Below are 18,682 nucleotides of genomic sequence, written 5' to 3' on the forward strand. Positions count from 1 at the left end.
TAACGGATGCTTATTAGACTGATGTGATATAAGCTCTATAAAATAGCTGCTAAATACGAGTAGCAGTGTCATAGATTAAATCCTTAAGTCTATTTGTTCTGTAGAATAGTTCTTGATGGTATGTAAAGTCCCCAACCCGCACTTTGTAGTGTGTAGTGGACAGTGTAGTGTTGTGGACTCATGGCCTAAACCTTGCCTCATTTTGGGAGGAGACTCTTGCCCAGCAGTCGGACATTAATGGGTTATTTTTTTTAATAGCCTTGTATGTGTCCCTCTGCTGGATAAAGGTTTAAGACTTCCTTTCGAAGCTTGCTTATCTGTGAAGCGATTTGCTACCATTGGGAAGTCGTTATATCGTAGATGGTCGACTTTATAACTTCCTAATGGCTCCTTTAGTTACTATTGAAACTGTTATATTTTAGGTAAATACGTTTTGAAATCTATGATTCCTTAATCAAATATTTCACGGCAAAGGTAGGTTAAATATTGAAAAACAATATCATGTATCTATTAGGTATCTAATTTAGTTATATCTTTGGCTCCTATTCTTAAAATAAACGAGAAATGATAATGCATTTTGATAAATACAATGTAGAAATATGGTATATTTTGATTAATTATCAATTTTTGGTCTGCACTAATGTTATTTTAACTAACTAATAACAAGATGACAGCATACGTATTTCTTCAATAATAAAGGTTACAAAGTTATGTAGTTCAAGGTGTCCATGTACAAGTTTTTAATTGAATTTAATGTTAGACAATATGCTCTAGGCCATCGACCATGATATGTTAGTTTTGCACGGAGATTTCGTACTTGTTTATTTAAATTGGAATGGATTGAAGGCTGGGTAGATAAGTTATGGTGCTGTTGTAACATGTTATGCTGTTTACTATCGATTTGTTTTGGATTTAATGTGTTAATAATAATATAGTATGCATACTGATAGCAATATCGACGTTTTAAGAGACGTTTTTGTGCCTATTCAAGCTTGAAAGATTTACGACTAGGGCTGGTGTTAAAGAATAGTAAAGTAATGTTTTTTGAAAGAAATAAAATAAAAGTACGTAACTACGAACAAATTATCACAAATTGAGATCGATTGAAGACCATTTTTCACATGCTTTGACTCTACATTACGTACTTTTTACTACACGAAATTACCCCAAGGCATCTTGATCCCATTTCACAGTACCATAATCGACCTCACGACAAAACAATAACACGAATATTTAAAACAATAAAATCTTTAAATGTAACATCAAGATTCATCTTTCTATTGTACACCTTACATAAGACATAATTGGAAAGTTTCATCACAAAGAGATTAGCCAAGTTCACAATTACATAACGAAATAACAGTTATTTCCCTTTAATGCTTATTTTATTATATCAATAAGCATACCACGCTTTTTAATAACGTTGAATATAAAATGCTAAATAAATTTGGCGCCTACGAAGGTATTTATTTCGTGTCTCTATGTTAATTTGCATAGAATTACTACGCTAATGGCTAAAGCTACTTTGGATGATACACTGCCTATTCTCATTCGGTTCAGCAGTTTAGACAAATTTGTAGAACAGACAGACATACAAGGGTTACTTTCGCAATTCTTATGATAAGTATACACTATGGAAATATGGCTATGGGTCTGGGTTGAGCAAGGCACTTTATCCAGTGTATGTTTAGCATGAAAGGGATTAGAATGGTATGCTCGAATGTTGTAACATAGTAATACACATTCATGGCACAGGCTTATCAAGATAGCAAACACTGACTTGCTTTATTGGGCACATACATTATGTTCCCTTCTAAAGAAAGCAGTGCTATTATATTGTTTTCTTACTTTCGATAAAGTTTGAAACTACCTTCGAGTTCGACTAACAAATACATTTCATATTACTACTAATCCACGTTCGCTCATCGTTTATATTTCGTCGCTGAAGAGCAGTGAGTTATATATAAGTTCCATTAAGCTTAAATTCGGATGTATCAGTAACTTACGTACTTACATACTAACAGTACTAATCACCTATGTATTAGGTACTCGTTATAAAAAAAGCACTATCAAAGTCATCCATAGTTATATAAATAGTTCAATATCTCAAGTGAATCATAATTGATGCTATTCGATTGTAAATATAACAATACAACATTAATTGTGTGGTATTGTTCAAACTTTTTGTTTCTACTCATTGTTAGAATCCGTAGCACGAAATTGGCGGCTAGATGATAGGCCGAAGTATGTTCATCCTATTGTTTCAGAAGGTGAATAAATGTTTTGACCTATTTTTCAGTACATTCCAATAAAATTGATGTTAAAAGTCAAATAACTAATCAGGTGATGTGGTAAGAATGATGAAGATGATGAAACATGTAAACAGCGCATCTCCCATGGCTTTGAAAGTTTAATCTTTTCATTTATCACTAACACAAATGACAATATTTTTATTTTATTGCTGGTAAAGCCTGACCATGACTGCGATTGTATAGGGATGAGTAGTAGTATCGGAGTAAATCAGAAGAGGCTGGAGATGTTTTTCAGTGGGTTGACAAAAACTGTGCACAGCAGTACCCGTTTATTTCGGGGAATCTCTTCACGCTGACGAAAGCGCTAGAAGACAGAAGCTAGTATTATTATATTACTACACATATTCATTATTAAATCATCAATTACAATATCTATTCAGTAGTCTTAAGACAGTAGAAACAATGCTAATATCACGTATCGACCCACATCTGTCAGTCGTGACTGACGCTCGTGAAATCAAATTGTTTGCGGATTGACCTTACACATGATACGCAATCATAACTGTAGTATGAAGAATCTTTATATATATATATATATAAAATAGTTATTAAAAGCTATACTGAAACGTATGTATATCTTTAAAACTTACTTCATTAAAGTCTAAATTAAATAGCTAAATTATGATAAATTATATCAAAACCATAGTCATTACTAGACTAAATTAGATTTAAGATGTGGCGAACCAAAATCTAACTGACTTTTTGGCAAAGCAAAAGAAAAGTTACGCTTAGCACACAGAGAGTTATAGGTCATTAATATGTATTCAATATTGTTCAAAGAAAAAACGCTCCCTACATAGCGGCTATATATTCCCGATAAGATCAACAATTTATTACACAAGATATCTTATTATTTAGGTAACCAAATAAATTAATATTTAGGTGAGCAGAATTGACCGGTAATTTAACTCGTATGTTAACAGTAAGTAAGCTCCCAGCCTTTAAAATCTCACTAGCCTTCATAGTTATAAAAATATCTCATTAATCAAAATCAACATAGTTATTTCAACGCGTTTCTCAAGATCAGCAGATGAACAACATTACCTCTCTTTGCTCAACGCAGTCGGATAATATCTATGCCTACTTCGACCTTGTATTGGTCTTCATTACAAAATAATTTCGTAATGCAATTAACAAATGTAGTAAAAGTGTTAAAACCTTTCATAATGAGCTGTTTAATTATGAAGAACATAGAGTTACATGTAAATTTGCGCATTTTAACAAATTAAGTTATTTAGAGATCGTAGAGTTCGATAAAAAATAAAACACATATTTAATTCATTCTTTAAAAAATACAAATTTGCACGAAATACCTTTCTTACAGAGCTAATCTTAAATTAAATTCCAGCTTACACAACTCTTGACGGGATATAAAACCGGGAAGTGAGACTTAGGAGAAAGGAGAGCCATTTGCCTGGCAGCGGGATACATAAACTTGTATATAGCCATATCAAGTTCAATATTAATCTGTAGCAACTTAATATAATAACTTCATCAGTAACGATCTAATTAACCAACTCTTTACTGGGAGCTCTATAGCAGAATTGGCACTTATCTCTTACTAAACGACATTGCCAAGACCTTTATGGACTTTATAATCGTTTAATCTGACGATCACTGTCCATTACTCTCTCAAGGAAGTGAATGTCCATTCGGAATCACTCGGCAGTCTTCGGCTACTTCCGTCTGATGCAGTGAGTCAACTATTTCTTGATAATGAGACGAGATGACATTTTGCAAACTCCCGCTCGCTGCTATAAGGTCAGTTTATATCGTAGGCGACCACCCATTTGTAAGATCAAGGACCCAGGATTATAATCGTCTTGTACTCCTACACTTAAATTTGTATTACTATACAATGTTTACATTCTAAATGCATAAAATTATGCAAAAATTAGAATGCAATTTTGACATTTGCAACTTTGTTAATGAGTTTAATTGGCTGCAATCTAATTAACACTGTTTACAGTGAAGGGAAAAACGCTGATAAACACATTACCAATCCTAAAAATATAACTACAAAATTATTATAAGTATCCTCACTAGCGGCTATATATTCCCGATAAGAAGAAGACGAAGTTATTTTAAAAGTAACGTAACGACTATTCTAAATCCCAGGTAGGTTACACAAGTGCAAATATTGTGGTTGTGGTTTCAAATTAAACGATCATTTTACCGGCCGCTTGATTGTGTTGTAGTCACATGAGGCTAGCGATTTGATACAACTGATACAAATTAGGTCACTGACAAACGTAAAACTAATGTTACAATTTACGATACTCATTGATTTCTTTCCGGCTGTCGTGAGTACTCGTGAGTGGACTATGGCCATGAGCAAAATCGAAAGAAAACAAAAGAAGATTAGCCTTGTACATTCGCGTGCATTGTTGCCAATTAAAATTCGTGTAAGGATAAAAAGATCATGTAACATCAAGGTTGTAAGTTCAGTAGGTGAATGTCGAATGAAAGTTTACTTCTCGTGAGATAAGTGTAAACTCCAAATACGGCAATAAAAATTAAAGATAACGAAATGCATTTGGCTGAAAAGAGCAGTAAAAATGCAAGTTATTCTTTTGAACTTTGGAGACCCAGCTTTTACCACGCATCTGTTAAATTACACACGCGATTGAAAGGTCGTGTTACGCGGTTAAAAGATGACCTACCGCAGCGGCGTGACCAAATAACCAAATAAAAATGCAATTAAAATAGCATTTTAACATGTGTTGTACTGTAGTATGCTAAAAAAGGTTTATAAGATATAACCCCTAATAATTATGTACTTACAAAAATGTACATTACCTACCACAACATTTTACCTTTATCGAGTCCAAAGTATGAGACAATTAGGCATTGTAAATAGACGTTGACATTATCCAAAGGTCGGAAAGCAAATCAATCTAGTTTACCTTTAATGACATTTGTTTGTAGAAAGTAGTTTGTGTACTAATTGTAAGAATAAGACTAACCTTCGAGCCAAGTTGATGGAGATGTCGAGGATCAGCTCGCCGACGCTAGCGAAGTCTTCTGCCTTCCAGTCTCCTTTCGGCTGAGATACCACTGTAAAAGAAATGGCATTTTATTGTTTGATTCCTTTAAAAAGATTAATTTAAATCTTTGGTGTAAGCAGAAGAAATTGTTTAAATTGGCCGGTATATACAGCAGCTGCCCCATGATCCTTTCTACTTCATTTATATTGAACCGACAGTAGTCGTGGCGCCAAAAAATATGTCACTATTTACGTTCGTTCAACTTCTATTTTTTTGTCTTTCTTTTCGTCACTAGTAAACAATAAGCTTTATTTTAGAGTTCTATGTTTCTTCCTATGTTATTTGCAATCTGACAATAGTCTGTGAAAATATGGCTTTACCATCTTTACATTAACAATACAAGCTATACTCTGACGTTAAAGAGTTTAAAGGTTACTTTTACATTCAAAACATGGTTATACAGCATGTCAAATCATTATACTAACAAATGTACACATAAAAAGAAACTGTTATCTGAAGAGATCTAATGTAAGATGTTATAATGAGATGTGCCGTCACGCACTCGATGACACGGTAACGCGATATGCGTGTGCACTTGTAATACTTTCAAACTAATGACAACACTATTACATACATTAAGCATATTACTATGTTATATAATATGTTGGTTTGTATATTTTTGCAACTATGTATTATGATGATGAAAAATAATTTTGCATTCTTTTGTAAAATATTTAGTACATTAAAGTTTGCCTTCCAATGTGATTTTGGAGCACCTGGTATTAAAAATCAATACTGGCAGTGTGCTAGTCATCAAAATATAATTTAGAAATGAAAATATTATATATATCAGCTTAGCCTTTCTTCCAAGCTATGTTGGAGTCGGCTTCCAGTCTCACCGGATGCAGCTGAATACCAGTGTTTTACATGGAGCGACTGCCTATCTGACCTCCGCAACCCAGTTACCTGGGATAACACGATACCCTTCGGTAAGACTGGTTGTCAGACTTTCAAGCTTCTGACTACTGTTAACGACTGTCAAAGATCTTCGAAATTGACAGCCGGGACCCACAATTTAACGTGCCTTCCGAAACACGGAGGAACTCGAAATGTACAAGATGGTCACCCATCCACAAATCAACCTCGGTAAGCATGGCTTAACCTCAGAGATCGATCCGCGCGGCTGTTGTTAACTAAGCCACGAGCTCCTTTGGAATTGGAAATGAAAATATGAATCATAAATACTGATCAATGAATTTCTGCGCGGCATCCATCAGACTAGGGATTCCATATTATGAAACTATCAATCGTTTATCGATTCTTCGACAATATTGGGAATACCGAAAGTACCGACAGTCACATACTGTCGATAGTTCGTCATTTCATTTCCAGGTCACGTAAATAGCAAACACAAATAGTAAAATTATAACATAAATCGTTAGTGCGTCATCAATAATCCAGTGCACAAACGCAGCATACAAATAGCAAAATTGCAAGACAAAAGTGATTCACATACAAAATACTTACAGATTCTGTTTCTGGCTTCCAGATAAGCCTGATTGACGGCTTCGTATGTGATGCAATTCGCTTGTCCTTCATAGCCACTGAAACAAAAAACACGTTCAATTACTTAATGCCATCTTATTTATGACTCGTAAAGAATACTTGCGACTTTAATTGCTCAGTAAAATGGTAAAGTATTTATTGCTGGTATTAAAGACTTATTTGTTAACTTAAAATGGGTAAGAAGGTGTTGCTTTTGAGAAATATGAATCGTTAAGATTTTAACCAGTGATTTATTGCGGTATTATTGCCTTTCAAAATACACATAAATAAATACAGTTCTTCTTTTAACTTTAACAAGTGTACGTTACATAGTTTTGTACCTTAAAGGGCAATCATTAAAAGGAATTTAGGTAAAATAATAAGATGTAGCTCGTCTTTCATGATCATTAATCACGTAAACCCTAGATAAAGACATACAAATATTTTTTTTCCTATAAAACCTTTACTATAGTTAAAAGTCAATTATCACCTTTAATTGCCTTAGCTAGCAATAACTAAAGTAAACATTTATACACCAACAACAGTTTCCAAAAGAAAATATTTCTTTTTATTTACTCATCGCAATTGGCCTCTTGGCCTACATCTAATAACATCAGGCCATTACTTAACATGATAGTAATCGTTCGTTATCCAACAGTTTTTTTAAGTGTTTTCACGTGATTCTAACATTTGGTAACACTATGATGGAGTCAGTGATATGCTTCTAGATTCAGTAACAAATAGCTTGTTATGTAAATCTGTGGGAATTGAGAACAAAGTGAGGAAAAAGGATTTGAAATGTAATTAGCATACGTAATGAGCAATGTAGATATTAGAGTACGGTGTTAGGTTTAGATAACGCTTTACGCAAAAATGTATGGATCTTTGGATGTGTAGTCATCGCTTTTGTACTAGAGTAAAGGTTTTTTGTGGCTTGGCCTGGGAATTTTTGAATCCTGGTTTAAAAGTGACAGCTATATGTGAGATCTTGGTAATCAGTTCACATTTTATTTCCATTGTGGTGGGTGTCATGGTGAAGAAAAATATAAATTTTCTAAATAATTTAGCACTGTGCTTTGTAGGTTTCCTTTCCTTTCCCATTTGTAACGAATTTGTCTTGTTTTCCTGTACTTAGGTATAGTTTGTTTTCATTCAAGTATGAGTGTAGGAAAGTTTAATTCTAAAAGCTTAACATTTTGCATTAAAAAATCCATTATGATTTGCATGAATTTACGAAGACGCCTAAAACATAGTTATAATTTGCTTGTAGACAAATACGTAACATAATTAATTGCATATTCATATATTGTACGGAAGTGGGACGCGCCAAAATACCTAAAACATTTGTGTTATTAATATCGATTCATATCTATAAACCTCAAAAGCTTGGAGCTATTTTTGGGTACCGTAAAAGTTAATATGTAAACAATTTATTGCGTGTTGTTAAACGGAATTTTATTGTTTTACGAGTTTGGTAACCAATAAAAATTTTTTTTTGCTAAAGTTGTCTTTAGCTGCATATTTCGTTTTAAATCGATCATATTTTTTGTATTCTTTTATACCGATTTAATCCCATGGTACCTGTACTTGAAAAGAAAATATCCCGGTGAAGGTACTGTTTATCAAAACATCGTGTTGATTTTATTATTTGTTTTTTGATTTTTAGATTTTTGATTTTTCGCATAATTGCAGAATTGAAATGACTATCTAATCTATACTAATATTATAAAGCTGAATCACTAAAATTAAGAATTCCACGACCATTTCAAAAACTGTTAGTATTCATTTATTTCTATTAGGCATATCACTTAACATAAAAAATGTTCGTGTACTCAAACAGAACATTGAAAGTGTATGTTTATTATAAACAACATGAACTTTTGACTTCTTTCCTCAATCACTATATGAATAATAAAAATTAATTATACAGAACCATGCCAAACAAAAAAAAACTATTATACGTATAAGTTCTAAATTTTTATGAACATTTCAAATTCGTTCCGGTTTCCGAGTCACATGACTGTATCACTTTGCATAAATATGCGATAAAAGTAAAACATGTTACATCTCACTAGACTCCTGCTGTATTTATTAGAAAATAACTTTCATTGTATTTATATTAGTAAGCTATGTTACTTAGAAGAAGAGATTAACGGTCGTTCTTGGAATGGGAAAATGAGGAGAATCGTGTGTGGTATATGAGAATAACATACATATGTACATTTTTGATTTTGTTTTGTCGTCTTAGCCTAATCTTCGCTTGTCACCTGTTTTTTTAATTTTGGATAGATTGAACGTTACACATCAGACACGCTGACCATTTTTGGTGATTCGCTAATTAAACTGTTTTTATAATGGTCATGCCTAATTTTGCTAGTTATTCTATTGCTACCTAGGCGCAATCACAAACTCTACCAAGTGGTAGAGTACATTGTTATCTCGATAATTATATTTTCCATTTATAGGCCTAGACAAATGGTCCACAGACCACAAGTAAACTTGTTGATTGCAAAATAACTTATCGAAAGTTATTTCTAAATAAGTAACACATTCACGTATGTATTCCCACGTAAAACAAACATTTTAGTTAAAGATCATTAAATCTCACGTTATGTGAGTTCATTTTTTATAAATCGTTGCATCAACTTGTTATACGCTGCTTAAATCGTGAATCTCAAATGTTTGCTCAGCAATCATTTGCTCAGTTCAAAGTAGTTTGTATGTTTTCTTAACCTCCTTGTAGCACTTTGCTTTTACGCCTCTTTACGGCTACTGGCATTTGTGTTAAGTTTATAGGCACATTCATTACTTTAAATAAGTTAAAACAGGAATTTAAACGACTAAAGTTTTTACAATATCTAGTCCTACAACTAAGACTACTTTTAACGTTAATGATAATTAGTGCAAATTTGCATTGGAAGTAATTTAATACCTTTTAATTAGAAAAGGATATGCAGCTTCCATGTTTTTTTATCATTGGGGTAAAGGAATTTGTTTAAACATTCTCGGGTTTTTGCATCTTAGACAATCTAGTTTAATTGCTGCAACCAAACAGAGCCACGCCGTACGCAGGTTACGCTAGTACTATTTAACATACTGGTACTTTTTATCCACATTTGTACTATAAAACTTGTTTAGTTATTTTAAACAGAGGTAGACGAAATTGCAGACGTCTTCACTTTAGCTTGTAGCATTGAGTATCGTACGCTCCTTTATTACACGAACTACATTTAATATTTCCGCGGTTTTATTTGCATGTGATTACTCTGTTCAGTCTTGTCTCGTGGATCGTAGAATACTATTACAAAGCATTCGTCTTAAATGGGACTCTCGCAATAAAACAATGACTTTCTCAGTAATCAGTTTTGTATTTGTCAGACAGTCTCAGGACAAAATGTTTGAGCCTTCAAACAAATAAATTTTAATGCGATTGCTATAGATAAAAAGATAACTTAGTGCTAGTTTATAGAAAGTACCTCTAGACACATTTCATTAATAAAAGATAGTATAATGATATACTGAGATATTTCTGCTTTAGCGTTTGCCCACACAAACGCATTTGAGACGGCAAATATTGAATTTCTTCCCATTGTCTCGGCAATCAGACAGATTTATTGTTTGTTTTTAATGAGACCGGTTCATTCATTGTTTTCGTCTCTTATATCATGTTGTTAAAGAAATTTAAAGGTATAGGAAAGTTTGTAATTAGCTAGCAATGGAGATAATTACTTTATACAATATAACGATGTTTTATTACGAAAGTTGGTGAGATTATTCGATTAAAATCTAAGATTAATTTCTAGTTATTTCATCTACGAGATCCACAGCAATAATCGTTTTAAAAATAAAGAATTTCTTAATGACATCGCGCCACAAGATCGATTAAACATCGATAAGTGTACGTAAATCCACTCACATATTTAAAAGCTTTGTTTAGTAATTATGAAGTTTGAATACCATTCACCGTTATGATCATATACCTCAACGTATGGAGGCAGACGTGACTGAGTGTTTGACAAACGATGTGAGACTCACTAGATTTACCGGGAACGGGTCACACCGTTACACGGACACCGATTGTGTACCGTCAATAGTTGTTTGACGGCGATGACGGGTAAACGGTAGGAATAAAGCTGCTATAAACTGCATACTTAGGAATTCCATTTTGGTGGAAATACATGTATGCAGTGTGCGCTTGTGAGTTTAACGAAGACATTAATAAGTCCGTTCCGCTCGTGATAGAAACCGGGCTATAGATTCTATACGTATTGCGTACAAATAGTACAATAGCTGTGACACAGCACTTACCCCCGGTTTCCGAGTACATTTGGCGGTAGTTTATCTATTCAATAGCGTTTTTTTATATGAGTTTAAACGCTATTGGGGGGTTAGTGAGTTAGGTAGTCATCAAACAACTACCACAACACAGAATGTCTAGGATGAATGTGTCGAATAAAGTTAGACAAAGCTACTTGTTACTGACTCAATAGTTGCTGAACTAATAGCATAGTTAAATTAACTCTAAGTTAAACAATTACGTACACATGTAAAGATTGCCTAAATAATCATTGGGTTGGTGGATTTTTTTGTTTGCAATGCTAGCGAAGCAAACATTTTAACACAAAAAATAGGCAAAAGTGCATTGTCATTTGCACTTTACCATCTAGTTACACAATGTTGTACCACAAATACCAGTACCACAAACATTGATGAACATTTTAGTATGAGTTTGCAATTCCGATTTGCATTCGATTGTATCACTATTGCTTAGTTCGATGACACGAAAGTACCGTAATGATTTGTGATAACTATTGTAAATATTCACACCAAATAGTGAATGATGAAGTAAGTAAGTGATAATAAAAGACATTATTTGCTTTAAATTATACGGAACATGTGAAAATTTGTAATGTGTTAAAAAGCTTTGATTATACCTAAGATATTTGCTTTGTCATATTTGAATATTATAAGCAAATATAAGAGCTGCATAACTTCGTAGACATTATAGAATAAGAAAATTTACCGGGTCAATGACATTGTAGCTATAAGAAAATAAGCTTTAAAAATGAAGACTATGTTAAGTCGAAACTAAGTATTACATGGCTTCATAATACAGCAAAATCTTTCCTTCAATTTTACAAGACTTATTTCCCGTCCCTCGGCAATGATTGTCAAGTTTACGAGAGAACGTACTGCGTAACCGTACCTAACATCAAGATAAACCACTGTTACAAATGAAGATATATGTATGTATGTGAACCGCGGTAATCGCACCGACCTTTGCTAGTTCACCTACGAATTAAGCGAAAGGATTTTGAAAGTGAACGTGAGCGATCAGTTAACTCAGAGATGAAAGCATTATGGACCTACGCTATCCGATTACGTCATCCTCAATCTAGTGAATGGATCGTTTAAAGAATAACAAAGCTTTTATAATTAGGGAACTTCTTATTTACTTTCGGATGTTTGCGATTACGTAATGTAGTGTTCGTGTTTTATGGTAAAAACGCAGGCGAACTAATTTAGTTTTATGTTGACAGAAAATTAATGACCATTTACTCAATTAACTGAGTGTAACTGCACTTAAAAATTACCTTATTAATTAACAGAGGCTGCGAAATTTCATTTTTATTTCTGTTAAAAAAATTATGTGAGAAATAAGAGGTGTCGAAACTTACATCAATTTCTTTTACGACGGACATTCCCACGGTTAAATACAAAAGCGCTTTTGCAATTTCTTTCACGAGAGCGGATATTATATCAACGTAACAAGATGTATCTGTTATGTTTCTAAAATATAGCTAAGTTGTCTAAATCTTAAATTTGCATAGATTTCATAACACGTTTGTAAAAGACTTACATTACTTCCGTATTGTAATCATTATGATTAGTATATTAACTCTAATTCTTCCTTGTACCTATAAGTTTACTACTATAGGTAGTTTATAGTTCGCTTATTTTAAATCCAACAACTTAATACAGAGCCTTTCATGTAAGGATCGTCGGCTGGTGAGGATATATAAAATTCAAGATTTAGAGCATTACTGACCTACTGGGTACTGCAGCTGTTGGCCTGTTAGATACAGCCTACTTTATTTTGACATACGCAGAATTATAAGAAATCTCTACTTGGTTGTCGGCGAATTTATCTTATGACTAAAAAGTTCTTAAGTTACGCGAACCCATCAATTATTTCTTGAATGGACAATGTCGTTATGGAGAAAGGTTAATAATAATTAAAGTAAGTGTGATGTGTGCCAGGGAAGTGTGTCAAGTTTGAACCGCGTCGTGACGTAATGGATGGTAATGATGTCGAACGTACTCATGCGCAAGTATACGGAGGCGACATTGGATCGCGATCTGCTTTGAGGTTGACAACAGTAAATGAAGGGACGGCGAAGTAAGATTATAAATACTGTGAAAATACCAGGATATTTGTAATGTTGTCTGAGATTCTGCTCTACTTACAATTCATAAAAAAAGTGTTGCTTAGTTTTGAAATTTCGACTCTATATTTTATAGATTAATCATTGATAGGGTGGCGTAGATGGCGAGGTGCCATAGACATTCGCTCCATGTAAAATACTGGTATTCAGAGACTGGAAGACGACTTCAACATAGTTAAAAGAAAGGTTAGGCTGATGATGATTGATTTCTATACTAAACTATATAAATATTAACGGTTCAACCTTAGACAAAGGTCTACAAGTTAATGAATGAATGCAACTTAAGTATCGTAGTACACGTAACTGAGAAAGCGTGACATTGTTCGCTCCAGATATCAACCTTGTTCACGCAATACGATACATCGCAACCTTCAAACATTCCAAAAGGCCTAAAGCATACACGCTTGACAAAGTAACTTATTATAAAACATGTGCATTTATCTGAAAGGTTAAGTCAAATCAACAATAATTTAAAAAATCTTCAATATAAGTTCTTATAAAAAAATTAAGATCCCTTCTTAAACCTCCTTGTTTGGGCCTATCTATGATAATCATTTATCTATCTATGATAGTTCATATGCATAATCAAAAATTCTGAGTCAGTCTTGCTGTAAATTGCTCTGAGACCGACTCAAGTTGCAAGTTCGAGTTCTTAATCCTCGACAGTCACGCTAATGGTAGCGTAGCGTAAAGGTATAACCAATTATTAATTGTGCTACTTCGACCAGGATGTGGTCGATCTATATATCAACAACTATTTAACACCTAAATTGTTCCAAGGTTTTGTAATTATAGTTTACTGGTTATAATTGATATGCACTTTATTGCATCTATCTATAGTCTCTTCCGCAATCAATTGTTTTTGCAACAATCATTAATCCGACTCCTACTTATAACAAAATGTCAAATTACTTTGTCTATTTTTCTTGCCACTATTTCTTTATTTAATTTCAGTTTTTTTTTAATTAAATTGATCGCGTATATTGGTCAGGTGGACAGTCTTGCATATGTTGCACATAAGAATAAAAATCTACCACGCATGTCAGCGTTGCTGTGAAGAGTCCAATAGAACATACGACAGACATCAGAGTAGTAAGAAAGTTAGCCTAAGTTAGATAATGTCAGCTGAATATAAATGTTTACATGGAAAATGCGCTTGAGCTTGCGTCTATGCTTGAGTACTGTTGGGAAATATAAATATACCTATTCGTGCACATTATTTTGAATTATATTTTATGTCAGAATGTGTAATGAGTATTGCTTTCCCTAATTGATTTAATAACCGATTCGTGGCTCACGAAGTAAGTAAATATAAGTTTGAGAAACATTTCAATCACGGCACCAATAGTTCCGTGTTGGAATCTCACATTCTCTATTAATGCATAGCGTTATTTACTGATTTGAAAGCTAGGCTAGGACTCTCATGATTTTCAAGTTTTGTGTAGCGCATTTTATTAGCTTTTTTTGTCCTTCTGAAATCTATGCCTGATGTTTCTATATAAAGTTAAGGCCATAGGTAACAAATGATATCAACTACCATTTCTAATCGTAATTTCGCTCTTTCGCAGTGCTGGTACAGCTTATAACAAATGACTGGCTGAAACTTCGGACATGTTATGCCTAATATGAGTCGTGAAATAATAGGTACTTACAAGTTGCCTTTAAGTAGATTGATGCTGTAGTCATATGCGGAGGTGCGGCCTGGTCCGTTGAGATACAGCGCACAGTCGCTGTTGTCGCCCACCACCTGCACTGGCGCTATCGGCGACAGCGCGTGTGCGCACGCGCATAACAGCGCTAACGCTATCGACCTGATGGCAAAAAACAAATTGGTTAGAAAAATGACACAAATTGGTAAACATTAAATGTTTGTAATGAAAATTGCCTATCTTACAATTCATATTAATGAATAATTTCCCAGGAAGTTCGATGTCAGGCAGGCTGCCGGTTGTAAAAACATTAACCTAAACCCTAGACAGCATGATATTTAGATTTAATATATGCTTTGCCGCCACTTAACGTGAGAGAACGGCAAAGAAGAAAGTTCGTCAACATGATACAAAGAGTTAAACAATCTAAAGCTGTAATGAATCGCCTTTTTGTTAGCAAAAAAATATACTTCACTGTTTCAGATACACAACAAATACTTGGAATATCATAGCTATGTCATAAAATACTTCACGATGCAGTACTGACAGCAGTCCTACGCTGTTTTATCATACTTTTAGATCAATCACAGCAGGTGCGGCTGCAGACATACATTTTCCTCATAGTTTATACACAAAAAGTGTATTCAATGGACAGTGGTATCGGTGCAATTGATAGATGTAACGCAATTAGACACGGCGCCGGCGCGGGCGCAGCGGTCTGTAACTGGGTCGGGTTGACCGTCTCCGCGTTTTCATAACCGCATCACACCTTTATAACGTTATTATACAGTAGCTTTAAAAGATTATACTGATAATTGAATTTTAATATATTCATTGGTAATGTTTGAAACACGTTTGGTTAAATGAAGGGCCCTTGATAGACTCGCTTAAGTGATTGATCATCAATTTTAAAAATAAAGTTGTGGTAGATTAATTTGAATATTTTTATTAATCTGCGAGTATGCTTGTTGCTGATATAAAAGATCTGAAAACTATTCTTGCAACTTAAGAAGTAGAAAACCCTACTTAAAACCGACAACGTATAAACTGAGTATAAGATTAGCAATCCATATAAAAAAGTTCGCGTCATTAGAAACAATGAGATGCATTAAAATATATCATCTTACACGCAATGTCCCAGACTAATATTATCCAAGCAGCCATCTTTAATAAACCCACGATGTATTTATTTAATTACTTTACCCGCGTAACCGTTGGATGAAATACTTGACAAAAATAATGATTGCGTCGAGTATAGATTCTCGAACGGGTACACGGTACGTCCTTGTAACTTCTCAGTTTCGACATAAAACATACTTAATAACATGCCACTAAATATTTCTTAGGAAAATTCCTATTATGTGATGAAAGATTTTCTTAACCGTAGGACTTGTTGACAAATAACTCGTTAACTATACAGTTATTAATATAAACGGTGACCGAAAACTAAATTGGTGGTTATTCTCGTGTCACTCACTGAATTAAACATACGTGTCAATACGCTTGTTTTTTAAAAACATAAATTGTCTTTGATGACATTTTGACATATCGTTGTAATAAATCGTATACCTACGTAATATCTATGCTATGTTTTTTTGCAATATTTGGTATATTTACTAGATATAAATATGAATATGTATATTATTTACTACTACAATATGGTCCGCTCTTATAGCTCAGGCCATTGCCTTAAATTTTCATATTATTCGCACATTACGTTGATTTAAGCTGCATAATAATTTAGATGTAGGTAATTTCATACCATTGTAAAATTAAGTATGATGTAACAACATTTTCATAATCATTTAAATAACAAATTATTGATAGCTTTACTTTCTTATCATAAACTTGTTCTTCATTTCAAATTGCCTACGAAGCCTTAATTACATGTTTTGAGGTAATGGCTATTGCGTTAAGTATGTAGTGTGGGGAAAGCAATTGATATTTTATTAGGTGCCGGTTTTCCATGATTACTATCAACCAGATGCTTGATGTTACCGTGTTACGCCTCTAGGGTAATGCTTGGGATCAATCATGTTCTATGAAGTTTTTGTTACGTAAATGTTAATGACTATCTTAGTAGGTCCACGTGACTACTGATCAAGATATTGGGATTTGGTGCGATTCTAGCTAAAGCTGTTACAAAGTTATGAAAACTAAATAAACGAAGCAGTTATAATCGTTCTTTATAAATCAGGACCTATGTATATTCTTCTACAAGACCGTAGCAGAACCATTACCATATTTTTGCTTGTTCCTTATAACAATGGGGAAAGCTACATGTAAGAATCATAGTAATTTTTCTTTTATACACTGAGAGACAAATGTCCAACAGAAAATAGTTGCTATATTGTGTGACTCCTATTGATCCCCTATTCGGTTATTCATTCAATTCCACAAGCTTTATTTAATTTACATCGCAAGAGTTGAAGATTACATCCACTTGAGATAATACTTTATCGTATACGTAATTTTATATGAGCCGTGTCGTCATATGAAACACATCAGTATGATTTATTTTTATTTCTTAATTACTATCAAAGGAATATAAGGTTGCGTATAGCTGTAATGTGGCAATAAAATAGCGTTTATCTAAAACACATACATTTTGAAGTAAGAGTAACTTATTACAAAATTTCAGTTACTATTTACAAGTTAAGTAAGCCTAAGTAGAGCGCTTAATCCAGCCTATTGCCCATGTTTCGCCATTGAAACACTTTTTACTTTTTTATAATGGAGTAATCATTAGTGCATTCTTGCGACCTCCTTGAAAGTTAGGCCGAAAATAAAAAAAAAACATTGCGCGGTTATTACAGAATTCTTTAAAGCCAGTAATTATTTTTACGAATTAAGATTCAGTGACCGTAGGCTGCAGATAGTTGAGTATTTCAATAGATTAGAAAAAAAACTGGTACATTGGTAACTAGGCTTAGTGCCTGGGCGAGGTTGTGCAACATAAAATGAATTTTAACATCATGTATGTTTGACACTAGAATTTTAATTAGACATACGTACTTATTAGCAGTATTTTTTTAAGCTTGTGTACTTGGGCCGTTCGTTATAAGAGTCGCTGCTGCTATCTTCGTATGTAGGTATATGAATGTGCTCAGATATTTAAGAACTAACCCATATATGTGCTTACCAGTTTTATATCAGTCAAGTTAGCATAATATATTCATTACTTTAAATTGTAACCTACATATTCTAGAGTCATATGTTTCGGGGACCTTAGGATTAGGTGTTTAGAACTAGCTCATGTCTGTGAACTTGTATAATTTGCCGTAATCTTCCGTCTTTTACTTGAAAGTAATTCTTTACCTATGGATAATAATACATTTAGTACATAGAGTACTAGTCAAAGACGCACCGTTTCTGTATGTTAAAAAAAGTAGAAGACAGTTATTATGTAGGAGAAACTTCGGAAAGCTAACATGATAAGTCTTATATGTATAGTAGTATCGAAACAAAAGATGCTTGCTAGCCAAACATGCTCTATGTCTATTGTCCGGTATATATTTTGAACATATCACCATTGTGGCTGCTAACTAACCCACATAATAAAATAACCCAAACAAAAACATAAATAAACAAGTTAAGTAATTGCGGTTAAGTGTAGTTTTAGTAACATTTATCAATAAAGTCATAACATGTCATTAATCAATGTCCAGTGTTATGTCATTCTGTCCACACTGAGGCCGTTTACGCATCATTGAATGGGAAGTTTATAAACAAGTATTAGGTTA

The 18,682-nt window shown here is 33.5% G+C and overlaps 1 protein-coding gene across 1 annotated transcript in view; it reads right to left on the reverse strand.

The window, feature by feature from the left end:
* Positions 1-18,682, reverse strand: part of cysu (peroxidase homolog) — a 36,337-nt gene that overhangs the window by 7,744 nt on the left and 9,911 nt on the right. The window contains exons 2-4 of the mRNA XM_076119788.1: positions 14,943-15,101; positions 6,827-6,903; positions 5,279-5,369 (exon numbers count right to left, since the gene is read on the reverse strand). Of these exons, the coding sequence (XP_075975903.1) occupies positions 5,279-5,369; positions 6,827-6,903; positions 14,943-15,101 (327 nt within the window). The remainder of the gene's footprint in view (positions 1-5,278; positions 5,370-6,826; positions 6,904-14,942; positions 15,102-18,682) is intronic.

Source organism: Anticarsia gemmatalis, chromosome 11 (genome assembly GCF_050436995.1).
Source record: "Anticarsia gemmatalis isolate Benzon Research Colony breed Stoneville strain chromosome 11, ilAntGemm2 primary, whole genome shotgun sequence".
Taxonomy (NCBI): Eukaryota; Metazoa; Arthropoda; class Insecta; order Lepidoptera; family Erebidae; genus Anticarsia; species Anticarsia gemmatalis.